This window comes from Thermobia domestica, chromosome 18 (genome assembly GCF_964235325.1).
Source record: "Thermobia domestica chromosome 18, izTheDome1.hap1.1, whole genome shotgun sequence".
Taxonomy (NCBI): domain Eukaryota; kingdom Metazoa; phylum Arthropoda; class Insecta; order Zygentoma; family Lepismatidae; genus Thermobia; species Thermobia domestica.
In genome coordinates, this window is record NC_137471.1 from 175730365 (window position 1) to 175746101 (window position 15737).

The 15737-nt window shown below is 37.4% G+C and overlaps 1 protein-coding gene across 2 annotated transcripts in view; it reads left to right on the plus strand.

Annotated features, from left to right (window-relative positions):
• The window catches only part of SPoCk (secretory pathway calcium atpase), a 328667-nt gene that overhangs the window by 240138 nt on the left and 72792 nt on the right, over positions 1-15737 (plus strand). For both annotated transcript variants that reach the window (XM_081745872.1, XM_081745871.1), the window contains exons 3-4: positions 11133-11222; positions 14866-14963. In XM_081745872.1, coding sequence (XP_081601998.1) covers positions 11133-11222; positions 14866-14963 — 188 coding nt within the window. The remainder of the gene's footprint in view (positions 1-11132; positions 11223-14865; positions 14964-15737) is intronic.

Sequence of the window (15737 nt, forward strand, 5' to 3'; positions counted from 1 at the left end):
TGACCTTCCTTCTTAGTAAAAAGGTTGGATACAGTTTTTAAAAAGAAAGCGTATTTCTAAAAACCTGAGTCCAATTTTTCATTGCATTTGTTTTCAATTTTTAAATTTGAATGAAAAATAAGCATAATTATTTACCACGGGGGAAAACCAGTGATCGAGCTTTCTTCTCTGTGAGGAGATCAACAATAACAGAAAAAATACCACTGTGTTTTATATTTACAAACAGGGTGGATTGATTTAAATCAGTCTGATTTAAATCACGATTTTAATCAAGATTTAAATCACTTGATTTTTTCAATAAAAATCGTTGATTTAAATCAAATTCCGAAATGAATTAATTTGAAGTGAAAGTAAGTAAAATCCCATTTCTGTCCTGTTATTTCGATTATGGAAGATAATAATCATAATACAATGAGACTCAAATGTATGTAAGTACAGTATGAAAACGAGTATCATGTAGAGAACGATCAGGGAAAATCCCGTTTGAACGGGTAACGGGTGAACCCTACTTTCTTCTTTTTTTTTACACAGGGTTTTAAAATTTCTATTCCAAAGGGGAAATAACCATGGACATTTAAGATGAAAACTCTTTTGTGTCCACGTCTATTTGTTTGTTTCCAGATAATAGGGACGTATTTAGAGGGGTCCGATCCCCTCTCCGAAACAAAAAAAAAAAAAAAAAAAGATTTTAAAATTTTGGGCGAAATTTATGTACTAAATACATAGAAGTTCCTCGGGATCGTAATACGACAAATTTTGGATGCATTAAAATATCGAATAATACTTTTGATAAAGTGGATATTTGACCCCATTGCAGAGCATGCTGCGATCTGCGATGTGATCGCAGAAAATTTGTCGTGCCCGTGCAGGAAAAATTGTCAGAGGAAATAAAATAGCTAACAGAAAAGTATAAAAACGTGCCTCCTGTGTATAGATGTCTTAAATGCACGGACAACTCGCATTTGAACTGTTTTTCACGTCACATAAAGCATATTTTTAACTATCACAAGTGTTTCTTCTTCTGGAACTGATCATCTTGATTTTTTATTTTGGAATTCCTGCAGAAAATTTTTGACTTACAAAATCTCATCGCATAAAGACAAAGAAAGTTCTGCCATCGGCTAATATATAGGATCAGAAAACTATATTCACGAAGAAATTAAATATCGACTAAAAGCAGGAAATTCGTGTTATTATTCAGTTCAAAATCTCTTATCGTCGCGAATTCTGTCGAGGAATTTCAAGCTTTAAAATATATAAAATGATAATTATGCCTGTTATGCTGTATGGTTATGAAACATGGTCGCTTACGCTGAGGGAAGAACGCAGACTGAAAGTATTTGAGAATAAAATCCTGAAACGAATATTCGGAACCAAAAGGAACGGTAATGAGGAATGGCGAAAACTTCATGATGAGGAACTGCATAATTTATACCGTTAACCAAAACATTGTTAGGGTCATCAAATCTTGGAGGCTCAGGTGGCCAGGGCATGTAGCGAGAATGGAAGAAAGTAGGAACGCTTTCAGGTTTAACTGGAAGTCCAATCGGAAAACGACCATTAGGAAGACCTAGGCGCAAATGGGAGGACAATATTAAGATGGATCTCGCAGAGATAAGAATACAAAGTAGAAACTGGATTCAGTTGACTAAGGATAAAAGTCAGGAGAGCTTTTGTGAACATGGCATTGAACCTCCCATAGGTCATAGAGTGAGTTAATTAATTTTAGGCGAAAATTATATACTTTATATGTATTTCGTGCCGCTAGCTAGTTCCAATTGCTTAAAAATATGCCCCTGCCAAATATCAGTAACTTTCGTGAAAAGAAAAGTGTCATTTGATATACATTGCTGTACTTTTTCCTTAATGCTTAAGAAACATTGTTTGGGATTGAAATAGGTTAACGATTGGGAATTACTTCAAAATTAAAACGCCATACTTTCACTTAAATGGCATAATTAACATTTAATACTAATTCCTAATGTTTTTTCTTCAGTTCACGACTTGTATTATACGAAGAAAAGGGTTTGATTTAAATCAAAAAAATCGATTTAAATCAAAAAAATCAACAAAAATGATTTTTTTGAAAAAAATCATGATTTTTTTCCACCCTGTTTACAAATAATAATATCTATAAGTGTGCCGCGAGAATGCAAGTAACACCCGTAGTGTGCCGCAAGTTGAAAAAGGTTGGGAAACGCTGTCATAGACAGATGATATTGGTGTTGATCAATACATAAAAAGATGGGAATCATTTTGGCACCAAATAGTAATCGGTGGCCACTGGCCAACTGGCCACCGTTCCCCAGATATTGGTCCAAAAAGTTTGGATTTCGGGAGATTTAGAGAGCCATATCTCGGAAACCGTGGGTCATAGAGAGATGATATTTTGCGAATTTTTATATTTTGAGCATGTATTCGTAGAACAACATATCATAGAACGTTTTAACATAATTCTTAAACAAAACATGTTAAAAAAATTTAGTTCTCAGGGAAATTACAAATGGATAGATATAGTACAAAAATTGTTTAATGAGTATAATAATAAAGTACATGGAACAATTAGTCTAAAGCCTATTGAAGTTAATAAGGAAAATTAATTCTTTTTAACTTCGTTTTGCCAATGCATTCTCAACTGGTTCGGAATGGATTTGTCAGCTCATTCTTTCGTAGTATTTCCTACAGAGTGATTTCTGATTCTGCGTGATAAATATGAATATATTAAGTCAAGGAATTTTAGGAATGGTCTAAAAAATAAAGACAGGAAAATTAGTAGCTCCAAAGTTTAGTATTAGGTGGCCAGTTATACAGTTTCTCATGTTTTTTAACGTGTTGTGTATATTTAGAAAAACAAAGCTGGTGCACGATCTTTTTATTGCCTTAGAATGACAATAAAATTATATTTTACACTTGTCACACTCTCATAAAAGAAATTATGATGTGGTATTTATATGTTAGACGCCAATTCAAGGCTTTAGGCGTTTACAGTAATAAAATGCCTGTTTACTATGCTGTTATAGAATGTTATCATTTGTTACCTCATAATGTTCGAGATTTTCGTAATCCGTAAAAGTATCTTTAAGCTTTTGTAGATGAAATTACTTGATCTAAGTTATTATAACTCTAGGCGAAGAATAAAATACGTACTGAAACATTTCCTTAAGATTTTATGTAGACTAAATGTATTCCTACTGCTCAAATTATAACAAATATATTTTAAAAGCGACCGTAGAACGGTATTAAGGTTGGAATCTAGTCTCTTCAATTTTGGTTCTAACATTTCAATTAATTAATCGTCTTCACTTTAACATATACCAGGTAACCGCGAATATGTACACAGTATGGTAATCAGGAAATGAGACTTGGTCTGATTAACTAACTGAATTTATTGCCTTTGGAATCTGAGGATTCTATGCCGTATCCACAAAAGCTCTCCATTGACTTCTCCTTAGCCAGCTGGATCCATTTTCTACTTTTTATTCTTGCCTCTGCAAGATCTTGTGTTTCTAAAAAGTAAATTAATGACAAATAGAATCAACTCACCTCGGTTTATTCAAGGTTGGAACTTCCTTTGTCCACACTCAGTTTTGCCTGATCCAGTTGGTCATGGAGTAACTTCTGAAGGACCTGGGTTTTAATAATGTTCAATGTCCTTGTCATTGCTTTCTGAATGGTGAAATCATTATCAAAAAGAAGCCTTTAAAGGTGTTTTTACTTTAAGGAAAAGAAAGAAATTGCAGGGGGACACGTCTGGTGAGTATGTTGGGTGTGGTAAAACAAGCGCTTTTTTTCTTGCCCAAAACAGTCACTGCGTTCTCTGTCCACTTGGTGCTTCTCCGTTAAGAAGTGGGGACTGAAACGTGCACAGAGCGTCCGTTTCTTTAAATCCTCAGTTACTATGTGACGAATAATCTCTTTTCCAGGCCTGTGAGGACTGGTACTACTCTGAGGCTTATATTTCTATCATTCTAAATGATATTCAAAACTTCATCAGTTAGTTGTTCTGTCAGACCTACATGCACTTGGGGGTTCGTCATCCGCTCCTCCGTTTTACTCCTCTCCCGTCTTCCAATCTGAACCTGTTATGTCATTCATAAACACGACAGCGAGAAAAGTAATTGTCCTGATAAACCTTTTTTAATATCTCAAGCGACCCCATCGTCTAGTTCTTCGGAACTGCAATGTCTTCCATGTTGCGGACTGCAGATGATCGTCTGATTCATTAATCTGCCGCAGGGGAATGATGTTATTGTAGAATATGATGCTTGGGATGAAGCAGATTGTTTTCTGTTGACTTATTATGGACTCAGATTTGATTTATGGGTTTGGTTTCCATTCTTTAATTATTTTGACATGGCATTGTTTAAATGGATTTGATTTCAGTTATTCTGGGGTCTTGTTACGGCGGAGTGAAGTTTATTGGCGCCTAGCCATACTGGATGGAGTGAAACGTGAAACGGAAAACTAGGAATGCGGTATGTTGGACTTCCAGAGAATTCCAGCCTCTTTATCACGAGTCAGTGGGATGGTGATCTCCTTAAGAGTACCCATCAGTCGCACATTAGGCATGGAGTCATCGCTCATTTTCCTGACAAGGAAGTGGAGAGGATTATGGCTATTTCCAATCATGGCACTGCATCATATCCCCTTCAAAGTCAAAGATACAAATTCTAATGCAGAGAAAACGAACGACGAAAAGATTGTGGATCGATATTTCATTATTGAAGGTGAAAGGAAAGAACCCGCTGGTAGTGTAAATAAACTTCCGTTATTTTACTGAAACATTTACAACATAGAGCTTCTCAGAAACGTACTGTTGTTTTTTTGGTTGGAAGAAATACGTCAATCTATTCTTGCGCGACGCCGAGCACTTCGTCGCTTTAATGGTAGTCCTACTGCTGACAATCTGGTATAGTTTCATCGCCTTCAAGCCAGAGCACGTTACTCGATTAAGGAAACGACATAGCTGACGCAAATATTTTCCAGTTTAACTGCAGATAGTTCAATGAGTGCTGTTTGGTCAAAAAATCGTAGTCGTCAGGGCTATTCCACTTCCGTCGCCGCACTAGAAACACTGCACCTAGACCAGACTCCATACATTATACTATATTTCGTAATCTTCCTGCCACTGGAGAACGTCTTTTAGACCTCCAGTTGCTTATGCACTGCACTCTTAGTGTGGTGTTGGAAACTAACTCCTTGCTTTCCAGTCAACTATGTGTTTCCGGAACTTCCGTTCCGCTACTGATCATCTTGTTTATCTTGAGAGTGCAATTCAAAATGATTCGCCATCGCCAATATCTGATCGCCATCTTCTTTAATCTTCTGAAGGCTTATGACACTACTTGGCGTTATGGGATTTTACGTCAGCTGCTTCTTTGGAAAGTACGAGGTCTAATGGAGCTCTTTCTGCACCTGTTTCGTGGAGATTGATACTTCTGAGTCCGATTAGGATCTATACTCTCCGACCGCTTCTTGCAAGAAAATGACATTCTATATGGCAGTGTGACTGTTTGCTATGGTGATAATGGTGCTTTGACACATGTGCTAGCTCCCGTTCATGGAATCTTATATGTGGACGACCTGGCAATTTCTTGCCGCTTCTGTGGTCTCCGTATTCCAGGTCGACAATTACAACTCACTCTGAACAGGCTTTCAAGTTGGTCAACGACCACTGGATTTACTTTCGTCATCGGCAACACTGTGTCCACTTTTGTCGCTAATGCAACTGCGCATATCATCCAGATCTTCATCTTATCTTTTGTTGACAACACCCGATTTCTGGATTTTCACATTGATCACCAGCTGTATTGGACAGTCCAACTATGAGAGCTAAAATATCGCTGTAACAGCACTCAAATATTTTTGCCCTATGTTTCTTAGGGTGCTGATCGTATCATACCCTAATCTGCTGAAAGTTGGACTATGGTTGTATTGTTTATGGATTTGCCAGACTTACACCACATTTCACCAACTGGAGGTTGTCCATCTTGGCATACGTTTGGCGATTGGTGCATTCCATACTAGTCCTATTCCTAGCGTGTATGTTGAAACATCCGAGCCATCATTAACGCAACGCCATCATCAGATGATGCTTTGTTTTGCTCATCTGAAGTAAATGCTTTACCATCCTTCATCTTTTGCACTGGAAGCTGGAGATCGATACCAATATTATTAGCACGACCCAGCGTTACCAGACCTTTCGAAATTGTTTTTTGGAACTTTTGGATGACTTTGCCGTCGAAGTTCCCTCTTTATGTCAGTTGGGTTTTCTACCTACAGCCCCATGGAAGATCCTCCGTCCAGGTATTTTTTTACATCTAGCCCGATACAAGAAGCAAAGCGCCAGGCCTCAAGAATTTCAAGAAGACTTTTGCTCCTTCTTAGAGCATTTTTAAGACTTTACTATATTTTTACTGGTGATTCCAAAGATGTTGATTCTTTCGTTGATTTTAAACAGCTACACGTTTTTATGGTTTTAAATGACTCGCCTTTTCTCAAGATTTACTGCTGAACTGGTTCCAGTTCTACAAACTTTACGTTATGCCTCAGCATGTCGTATACGAATGGTCTTAATCTCTTGCGACTTAAACATCCATTCCTCCAGGAAATCATTCTATCTTGTCATAGATTTTTGATACAGGGATGTGAGGTGCATTTCTGCTGAATTCCGAGCCATGTTGGTATAGCTGGTAATGAAGAGCCTAACCGTGCAGCGAATATTGCTGCCCATGAAGGAAAGACAGCTTCATCTTCCTATATCCAGCACGGATCTGCGTTTGTTATTCAATGCTTAGTTTCATCAGCGCTGTCAAATCGAATGAGACCAGGTTTTGTGTACAATAAATTACATGTACTGAATTGTCTCGACAGGAGGAACGAATTTAATTCGACTTCATATTGGACATTCACATTTAACACATAGATTTGTACTTCGTGACGAAGATCCACAATTGTATGCGGCCTGTGGAGCGAGGCAAAATATTCAACATCTGAGCGAGGCAAAATATTCAACATCTGCTTGTGGATTGTCCTCATCATGCTTAGCTTCAAACTGACTTTGCCTTACCAGCAGACTTAAACTGCTTGAAGATGACCACCGAACGATCTCTAACGATTTTGTTTCTTCATCACCTCCATGTCTTACCTGCATTGTGATTGTCCTAGTGTTGATACTTAACTCATTTCTTGCTTCCTCGTATGTGGCTGTTCCCGGTCCAGTGTCACTCAACACATTTTTCGTTTCCAGTTCAATTGACAATCCCAACAAGTATTTGATTTCTTTTATCTTCTGGACCTTTCTTTACCTTACCCGCGTAGCACCGGCAAATTAAGAGAAATATCACACTGTTACTAATTTTACCGCAGTACTTTTATCACTGTACTTGCATGTTTTCTCTGTTACGTTTTCTTTCCTGGCAGGCTTATTATTGAATTTTATACATTGACAGGTTCAATAGACCTTTGCAGTATAGCGCACCCGCTGCACTCAGACGTTTCCATCGGAGCTTTTCCTAAGCGAGCGCAGGACTTGATTTTCACTCTTTACTCCATTGTTGAAACGGTGACAAGGTATCGCAAGACAGTCTATACTTAGTCGCGTCACGCACCACCTTGGAACCGGCCGAGCTCGAAATTTCTATATGTGTTTCCAATTTGAGACCCAAGAATCATCATGTGTAAAGTTTCTATGCCAAAACTAACTTCGCTGGAAAAAAAAATTATGAGTCTCGTTCCCTAATTACTGCACTGTTTATTGCTATAATTTTACTAGGATATAATAGAAAACAGTGAAATCATAAAGGAGATGAATTTTGTTTAGCGCTTTCGCTGACGCCTCATCAGACAATGGATAATACATGAGTAATACAAAACTATTAGAAATGGGATTTCTAAGTCATGTTAAAATTCGCATCAGAATGTTTTTTAGGTGGTATATGCCTGTATAATATACGTTAGAATAAAGATACCCAAGTTGTAGCATGAAAGACACTTGTGTAATTGATCAGTATAAAACACGCTGTAAACATAAAATCCAGGAACAGGAAGTAAAACCTGGCTGTGTTAGTCGCTGCTGCTACTAGAGAAATTGTTCGGGGCCGCAATGGCTCAGTGGTAGGGTGTTGAACTCTAGTGCATAGGATCCTTAGTTCGATCTCAGCTCGCGCCAAGTGACCTTTGTGGTAGACAAACACCGTGCGCGTGGCTTTTCTCGGGGTTCTCCCGTTTCCTCCTAATTTTTTCATTCCACCATTTCATTCATTTCTCATCATCACCGTCTCCTTGAGCCTAGCCGGCAGAACCGTGGGACATAAAACTTAAAGATTACATTTCATTTCATTGAGAAATTGTTAGACGTGTGGTCGAGAGAGAAGGCAAGAATTTTTTTGGTAAAATTTGGACCCAAGAATTGGATCTGCATTATCCAGACCAAATACGGCATTATATATATATATATATATAATTCGTAAGTTATATATTTACTTTTTGTGGGGAGGGAGGGGTTATTTAAGTAGTTTATGTAATCACAAATTTATGATGTAATTTGATTTATTTACTAGTTGTTGGAGTCCCCGTTCTTCGCATGGGGAGAATAACGTTTAATGACTGTTACTTATATATCCTTACATGTGTGGCTATTGGTAGCACACTTCGTGCATTATCAGCAAACTTCTTTCAGGCGACACAGTGTGAAGTTCATTCGCCCTTCTCTCTCTTTCTATGACAAATATGAAAAAACACAGAAGCACGTGTTGAATTATTTTAAATGAAAAGCCTAAATATTAAATTTAATTTCTCTTAAGGGAGTCTTAGATATGGACATTGTGACTGATCAAATTGGCATTGGTGGATTAGGATAAGTCTTACTGGTGAAAGACTAATCACTTTATTCACATAATATTCTACTGAAGTCGTACATGGTCAAACCTTAAATATGAAATACTTTCCAGGAAGAATACAGCTTGTCAATATAAATACTACTGTACTTTAAACTGATATTACGTCTCGCTTTGGATAATCGTATTTATATGAAATTGGTCACATTTGAAAGAAAAACTCAAATAATTTTGTACATCAACAATGGACAACAGTGTCAATAATGGGGGAGCAAACGGGATGTGCTAACGTAAATTTATTTCCTTTCGTTGTATTGTGTTATTAAAGAATATGCTTTAAGAAGTTACAGCGGTCCCACAAGAACGAAGTTGGTTTGTTTTTGGAATATCATAGCACGCAGAGTCTGGTGCAGGTTCAGCGTGCTTTGGGGCGAAGGTTTCAACATCAGGGTCCTATATACCTGTCAATTTTGAAGTGGTAGCGTGATTTTGTGGATCGTGGCAAGTTGGTATCAACAATGCTGCCATCCAGTCCATTTCATCAGATATGTTAGAAGCATGTGTGGCGTGAATGGGAATATCGTCGTGATGTGTGCACTGCCACTCGTGGGGCCCACAATCAATGAAATATAGTAAAAAAAACTATTTTAATATTTCTTTCAAATGTGACATATTTAATTTAAATACGATTATTCCAAGCGGCGTAATACCACTTTAAAGAATGGTAGTATTTTTTTTTATGGACATGCTGTACTTTATTTTCAGCTACTGTAACAATCTGACATTACATTGATGGTGATTATAGCGTAGCTTATCAATTGGCACATCCACTCTGAACTTGAACGTACTACGGGATGAACAATAACAACTCTCGAGTTGCATCCAAACATTCCTCTTCGAAAATACTAAACTTCGCATAGCGTTGACGTACGCAATTAATTCCGATTGAGCATTTTATTACTTCCATGACTAACAAAACTACAGTTCAGTAACGACACAGCCACACAAGGATGTTATAAAATTCAGGATCTGCCCATACCACAAAATCGTGAAGCCATACGTCACAGCTTCGCCACACCTACTCTGCCCACTGCGCGCCACTAAGATCGCAATGTTTCGAGCCAACAATCGTGGCGGAAGCGAGAGTAGCAAATAGGACGTGCCGGTTTAGACGATGCTCGGTTTTTTTTTGGCTTCATTCAGTTCATAGGATGAAGATGCGTATGGGCAGATCCTCTATTTTATAACACCCTTGCAGTCACATGAGTCCTCTTTCTACTATAGACTATTGCTTAATTTTGGAAACACTACCTGCTAACATAAACTTCTTCCTTCCAGCAGACATTTTATTTTAATAATTGCAATTCCCTTCTTTTGCTTCTATCTAGGTCAAATATAAAAAATCGCGTAAGTATTGTATGTGCTTAATTATTTTAAGTGGGAAACTTAAGCACCAAATTTCATGTGTCTAATTTCAAGTGCTATACATGGACCATGAGATTATTTGGTTCGGAAACATAGACATTACGGAAGGTAGACAAGAAGTAAAGAGTCTCAAAGTGTAGTCGTGGAGAAAGCTCGAATAAATAACATAAATGGAGAGAGTAAAAAAAAAAAAAAAAAAAGGAGTATGTCTTAAAACAAGCCTCTTAATTAGCATCGTTCGTAGGAATGACAACTGGATGGGACACATCTTGTGATCAAACTGCCTTTTTCATACCGCCATAGAAGAAAGGATGGAAGGAAAGCAAGGAGTACGAGGAAGAACGCAATTTATCGATGATTTGAAAAATAGGAGAAAATAATGAGAGTTAAAGAAGGAAGCTGAATATCGAGAAACATTTGTAGATCCTAACTTAAGGGAGTATGGGGAATCTCCTGTTGGTCCCAGAACATGCCAACAGGCAGAATACGTGATAATTCCGTAATTAATTCCGAGATATGGGCAACTTATAACAGTTATTACTCCCATTTCCTCTTTCCATGACGAACTTCTAAAAAACTCGTTCTTAGTAGTACTTTGTTGGAATTTAATACACTGTCCAGGTTTTAGATTTCTAGTTTAAATTGTTTGCCTAATTATTTGCCAGTCAGTGAGGACTTTTATATACTGTAGAGAGTTATTTATTATGATTTGAATATCTTTTCCCTTCTAATGATTATTAGAGGTTTGCATAGGATATATTTGTTTAGTTACTTAATCATTAAAAAATTGGTAAAGTGAAGCTTATATTGTGTAAATAGTTTGTTGTGAAAGATGTTAACTCAATACGTTGATTTTTGTTTTCTTTCCAGTTCAAAGATCCATTGATATTATTGTTGTTGGCCTCTGCATTTGTTAGTGTGTGTATGAAACAGTTCGATGATGCAGTCAGCATTACAGTTGTAAGTATAATATTGGCTTGTTTGAATTCTTATTCAGCTAACAAAAACATGAGTAATATTGCCAACCTATTTGGTAATATAAATAAGCTTAAAAGGTATTCACCATGTTGTTCTGTGTCCTGTTAAACAGATTTGAAAAAAAAAAAAAAGTTATTAAACGTTTAATTTTTAGACTTCCAAACTATGCTGTGCATACAGAATACGTTTGCCCGTTTATTGACAGTTATCACAGCAAAAACTATAGGAGATACCAAGGAGTTTTTTTTTTATCGATTCAGGGTCCTAAGAATAGGTTCCATCTTATCCATTAGCTCTCTGTTCAACCATAAGTGGTAAAAATTAACTCTTTCAGATTTCAACGTTGAGCGTCAAAGAACAGAGACAAAACAGATTTCGCTTTGTTCGGTCGTTCCTCAATCGGTTTATATGAGAATCTTATCTAAAAATACATTGAAAACGCCCATAAATAAAACAAAACACACGTTGAACTCTTGATAGAAGAAGAAAAGGGTTGTTTATTTATATATAGCGAAAATTGTTCCTTGAGAGCGAAGATAGGTACATGAAAATTAATTAAAAGATTGCTTTTAAATGTGGATACACATTATAATGGAATACATTATGGGAATACATAAAACGCAGATAAAACATTATAATTTTATCGGAAGTAGAATATCACACATTAATAATTAAAAATGCGAACTTGAAGATAAGACTCTGCTGCCATTATATTACAGGGTAGCTTCAAATGGTACGAGAATCTTATTATAAAATCTTAAAACAGAGTTAAAGAAATGTTTGAAAACCATTTTTTACGAAACTTTTCTGAAACCAGTGAAGCATTCAATACTGTTAGATATATTCATTGAGTATATAGTTCATTGAATTCAGCACGGGACAATTAAAGCGGAATTTTCTCCACGCTTAACAATTATTTACTCTTGATCAGGATTGAAGTTGATGAAACGTCTTCCATATTTTTTTAAAAAGTATTTCTTTTTCCACTAGAATTGATTCTGGTTCATTTAGGTATGCTACAAACCAGGGGTACCCATTCACTTTGATACATTTAACACCCCCGTAAATTTACCTCACATGTTCCTCATGTGACGTGGTACTGTCATCTACTCTCTTGTAGGCGAGATTGGCCTCACCGAATTCAATCCCCAATCCTGAATTGAAGTCCACATTAATAAAGGTCTCGTCTCGTTATTGATATCACGACGTTGCAAGGGGATACAAAACTCATTTGTCTCCTTGTAGACTGATTCAGTGGCTCGTACCTCGATACCTCTCTCCCAACCCTAGGTGCAGCCTTCGTTAAAACGTGTTCATATATTAATTATATTTATTTTAGGTATACTTCTGATTCTCACTAATTTGAGATAACCTTCAAAGATCCTTAAAATTTCGGAGACGCACTGTGGGTTATTACCCTTTCATTGCTTTGGGAGCTTGTGCTACAACCTTTAAAATACGATAAAGCATAACGGTACTCACTACCTATGCGTATTACTTCTACAATATTCTTAGCATGGACGCGATGCTAGCGCCACAAGAGAGTTTCAGAATTAGTGCTGTCTTAATTTTTCCCACACCATGAACCTATTATAGAGCCTCTGTGGTTTCATTCAAGAAGAAATTGTGACACATGATTTTTACAGGTCTCTTTTGAAACGAACAGTGAGTTCTGCAGACACCGAAACAAATGATAGTCTTTCTGTTTGCTAGGTCCGGGATATACCTTGGATGCATTAAAACCTCCCAGCCAAGTTCTCTCAATTTCTGACAGCTTGTTTAAGAAGTATGCGGTCTGGCGTTGTCGGCATGGTATACACCTTTTCTTTTGATGAGTTCCGGCCGTTTCTTTTGACTTGCTAGATGCACTCGCATTAATTGTCGATAGTATAAATCCCAGGTTTACCGTTTTGCCCGGTGGCAGTAGTTCATGATGCACAATTCTTTCGAGTCCCTTCGAATGCACAGCATCACCTTCCTGGGCGTCAGTGTGGGCTTTGCCACAAACTGGATCATCCTCTCGCTTCGACCACGACCTTTGTTGCATATTGTTGTAGGCAATCCACTTTTCACCACTACTGATAAACCGTTTCAGAAATGCTTTCAGTAGAGATAAATAAACGTTCGATCGAGAATATATGTTTTGGAGTCTGATCATATGGCACACAAATATCAAATTTCTTTTTATACTCACTTTCTCCAAATGGTTTAACACTGTTTGGTGATGGACGTTGAGATAATTGTTGATGTCATGACTTGTTTACATGTTGATCTTGCTTGACTTTCGCCAGGATATCGTCCTTGGTGGCCTACTGCGAGGAGCATCTTAGACATCAAAATTTTCAGAATGAAAGCAACTAAACCGTCTATTGACTAATATCTTGGCCATAAACACCACGATTTCTTCATGCACCTCTGCAGCATTTGCGCTTTTATGGAAGCAACATTGTAGAATGTAGCGCAATTTCGCGGAAAATTCAGTCATCTTGACGGTGCAATACCTTACGTCAGATTCTAAGAATTCTAACGCTTTTTGCACATCAGCTTCAAAATGTCAGCTAGGAGCCGCGGTGGTGACTCAGTGGAAGAGCGTTCACCTCTGGTACATGAAGTCCCTGGTTCGATCCCAGTTGGCGCCAAATGAACTTTGGTTTATAAACACCATGTGCGTGGATTTTAACGGGGTTCTCCCGTTTCCTTCCACTTTCTTCTTCCACCATTTCATTCATTTCACATCATCACCGTCTCCTTTACCCGTAAACGTGGGGCGTAAAACTCAAAGATTTCATTTTGCAACTGTCGAATGATGTGAGGTCTGACCCGCTGCGGCTCATATACCCTGAGATTTTGATCACTAAGGCTATCTTATACGCTAAAGAAAATACTTTTTACACAACCTATATTAATTCTTGATGTAATTGTAAAACATGAGGTAAAATTGAATCTTTGAACATATTAGAGACCTGCACGGGCCGAATTTTTCGACCCGAGTCCAATCCAGCCCTAATGTACCTAGGCCCGACCCAGCCCGGACCCGAAAAGTTTTGAAGATTTTCGGCCCGAGCCCGGCCCGGCCCGATAAGTTTTTTAAAATTCTTGGCCCAAGCCCGGCCCGGACCCGATAAATTTTAGAAGTTTCATTTTGTAACATTTTTCACGGGCACACTTCTTCAACGTTTGCCTTTATTCTAATTATCGTTTAACGAAAGTCAATAATTATTGCAATTAATCGGACCCAACCCGGCCCGACCTGAAGAGAAATCAGTCTCGGCCCGCCCAAACCCCACCCGCTGGCCGAGCCGAGCCCGGCCCGTGCAGGTCTCTAGAACATATCACCCAAGCCAGAATTTAGAAAGAACTGTGCAATAGAATAGTAAGAGTTGCTGACGTATTTTATGAAGTTGTGAAATAGGTTGTAATCACACGATGGCGTTATAACATTGTTGTACGAAAATGTTAGCGCTTTGATTTATAATAGATTGTAAATGCGATTATGTGTGTTCTTTGTAGTTTTTACTTGGAATGGCTTTGTAAAGTATTTTATTTTGTATTTGTTCTTCTATTATTTACTACAGTCATTGTAAAAATGCTGTGAAGTTAATTGTTGTTGTTTGTTTGTTTTTAGGCCATTATTATTGTAGTTACCGTAGCATTTGTTCAGGAATATCGATCAGAGAAGTCTCTGGAAGAGTTAACTAAATTGGTTCCTCCAACATGCCATTGGTGAGTACATATACATTTTTTAAAAATACTTTCCTTTCTGTAGATACATATAATACATATTTTTCAGAAAAAAAAATATAAATTGTGAAACGCAAATTAATTACAAATAATTTGCCTGTTTGAATTATAAAGTGCAATAATCTAAAGATTAATTTAACGCGCTTGAAGAGCTGCTTTGTTTAGCAATCAAAAGACAAGTTACTTTTTTTTTTCCTGCTTATTTTACTGTCCCATATGCGACTCCGGTTGCTACCTCGTGAAATCTGAGTATGGTGTCGGTGAGGACCTCAACGTAGAACATTTATAGGTAAAATACGATGTGAAACATTTTTCGTGAAGGAATGAGAGTGTGAATATAAGTAATTAATGTCAGTACACAGCATATTGAAATGAATTTTGAATGGTAGTGAAAGTATTGTTTGTATAACTATTTACTGAAGCGGAAGGCGGCAAAATACGAGAATTGACTGAAATTGGGTAGAAATAGACCGGAGAATTTTCGGTTGGTACGAAAGGAATGGACGTTCGCGATGGATGTAATACAAACAAGCTCTAATCTAACCTACAAATGTAAGAAATCTGCCAAATTTGGTAGAACTAACATGAAAGCTCTAACCTATCCTAAAAATGTAACACATTTGTAAAACTTTTGGTAGAACTGTCAGCTCGAGTAATGCCAATGTTTTCTGACACCAAAATTACTGAGAAATAATAATAATAATAATCTTATGGTCCTGTGGGAGGGGGGGGGGGATGCTTAGTGTTATAGCTAGG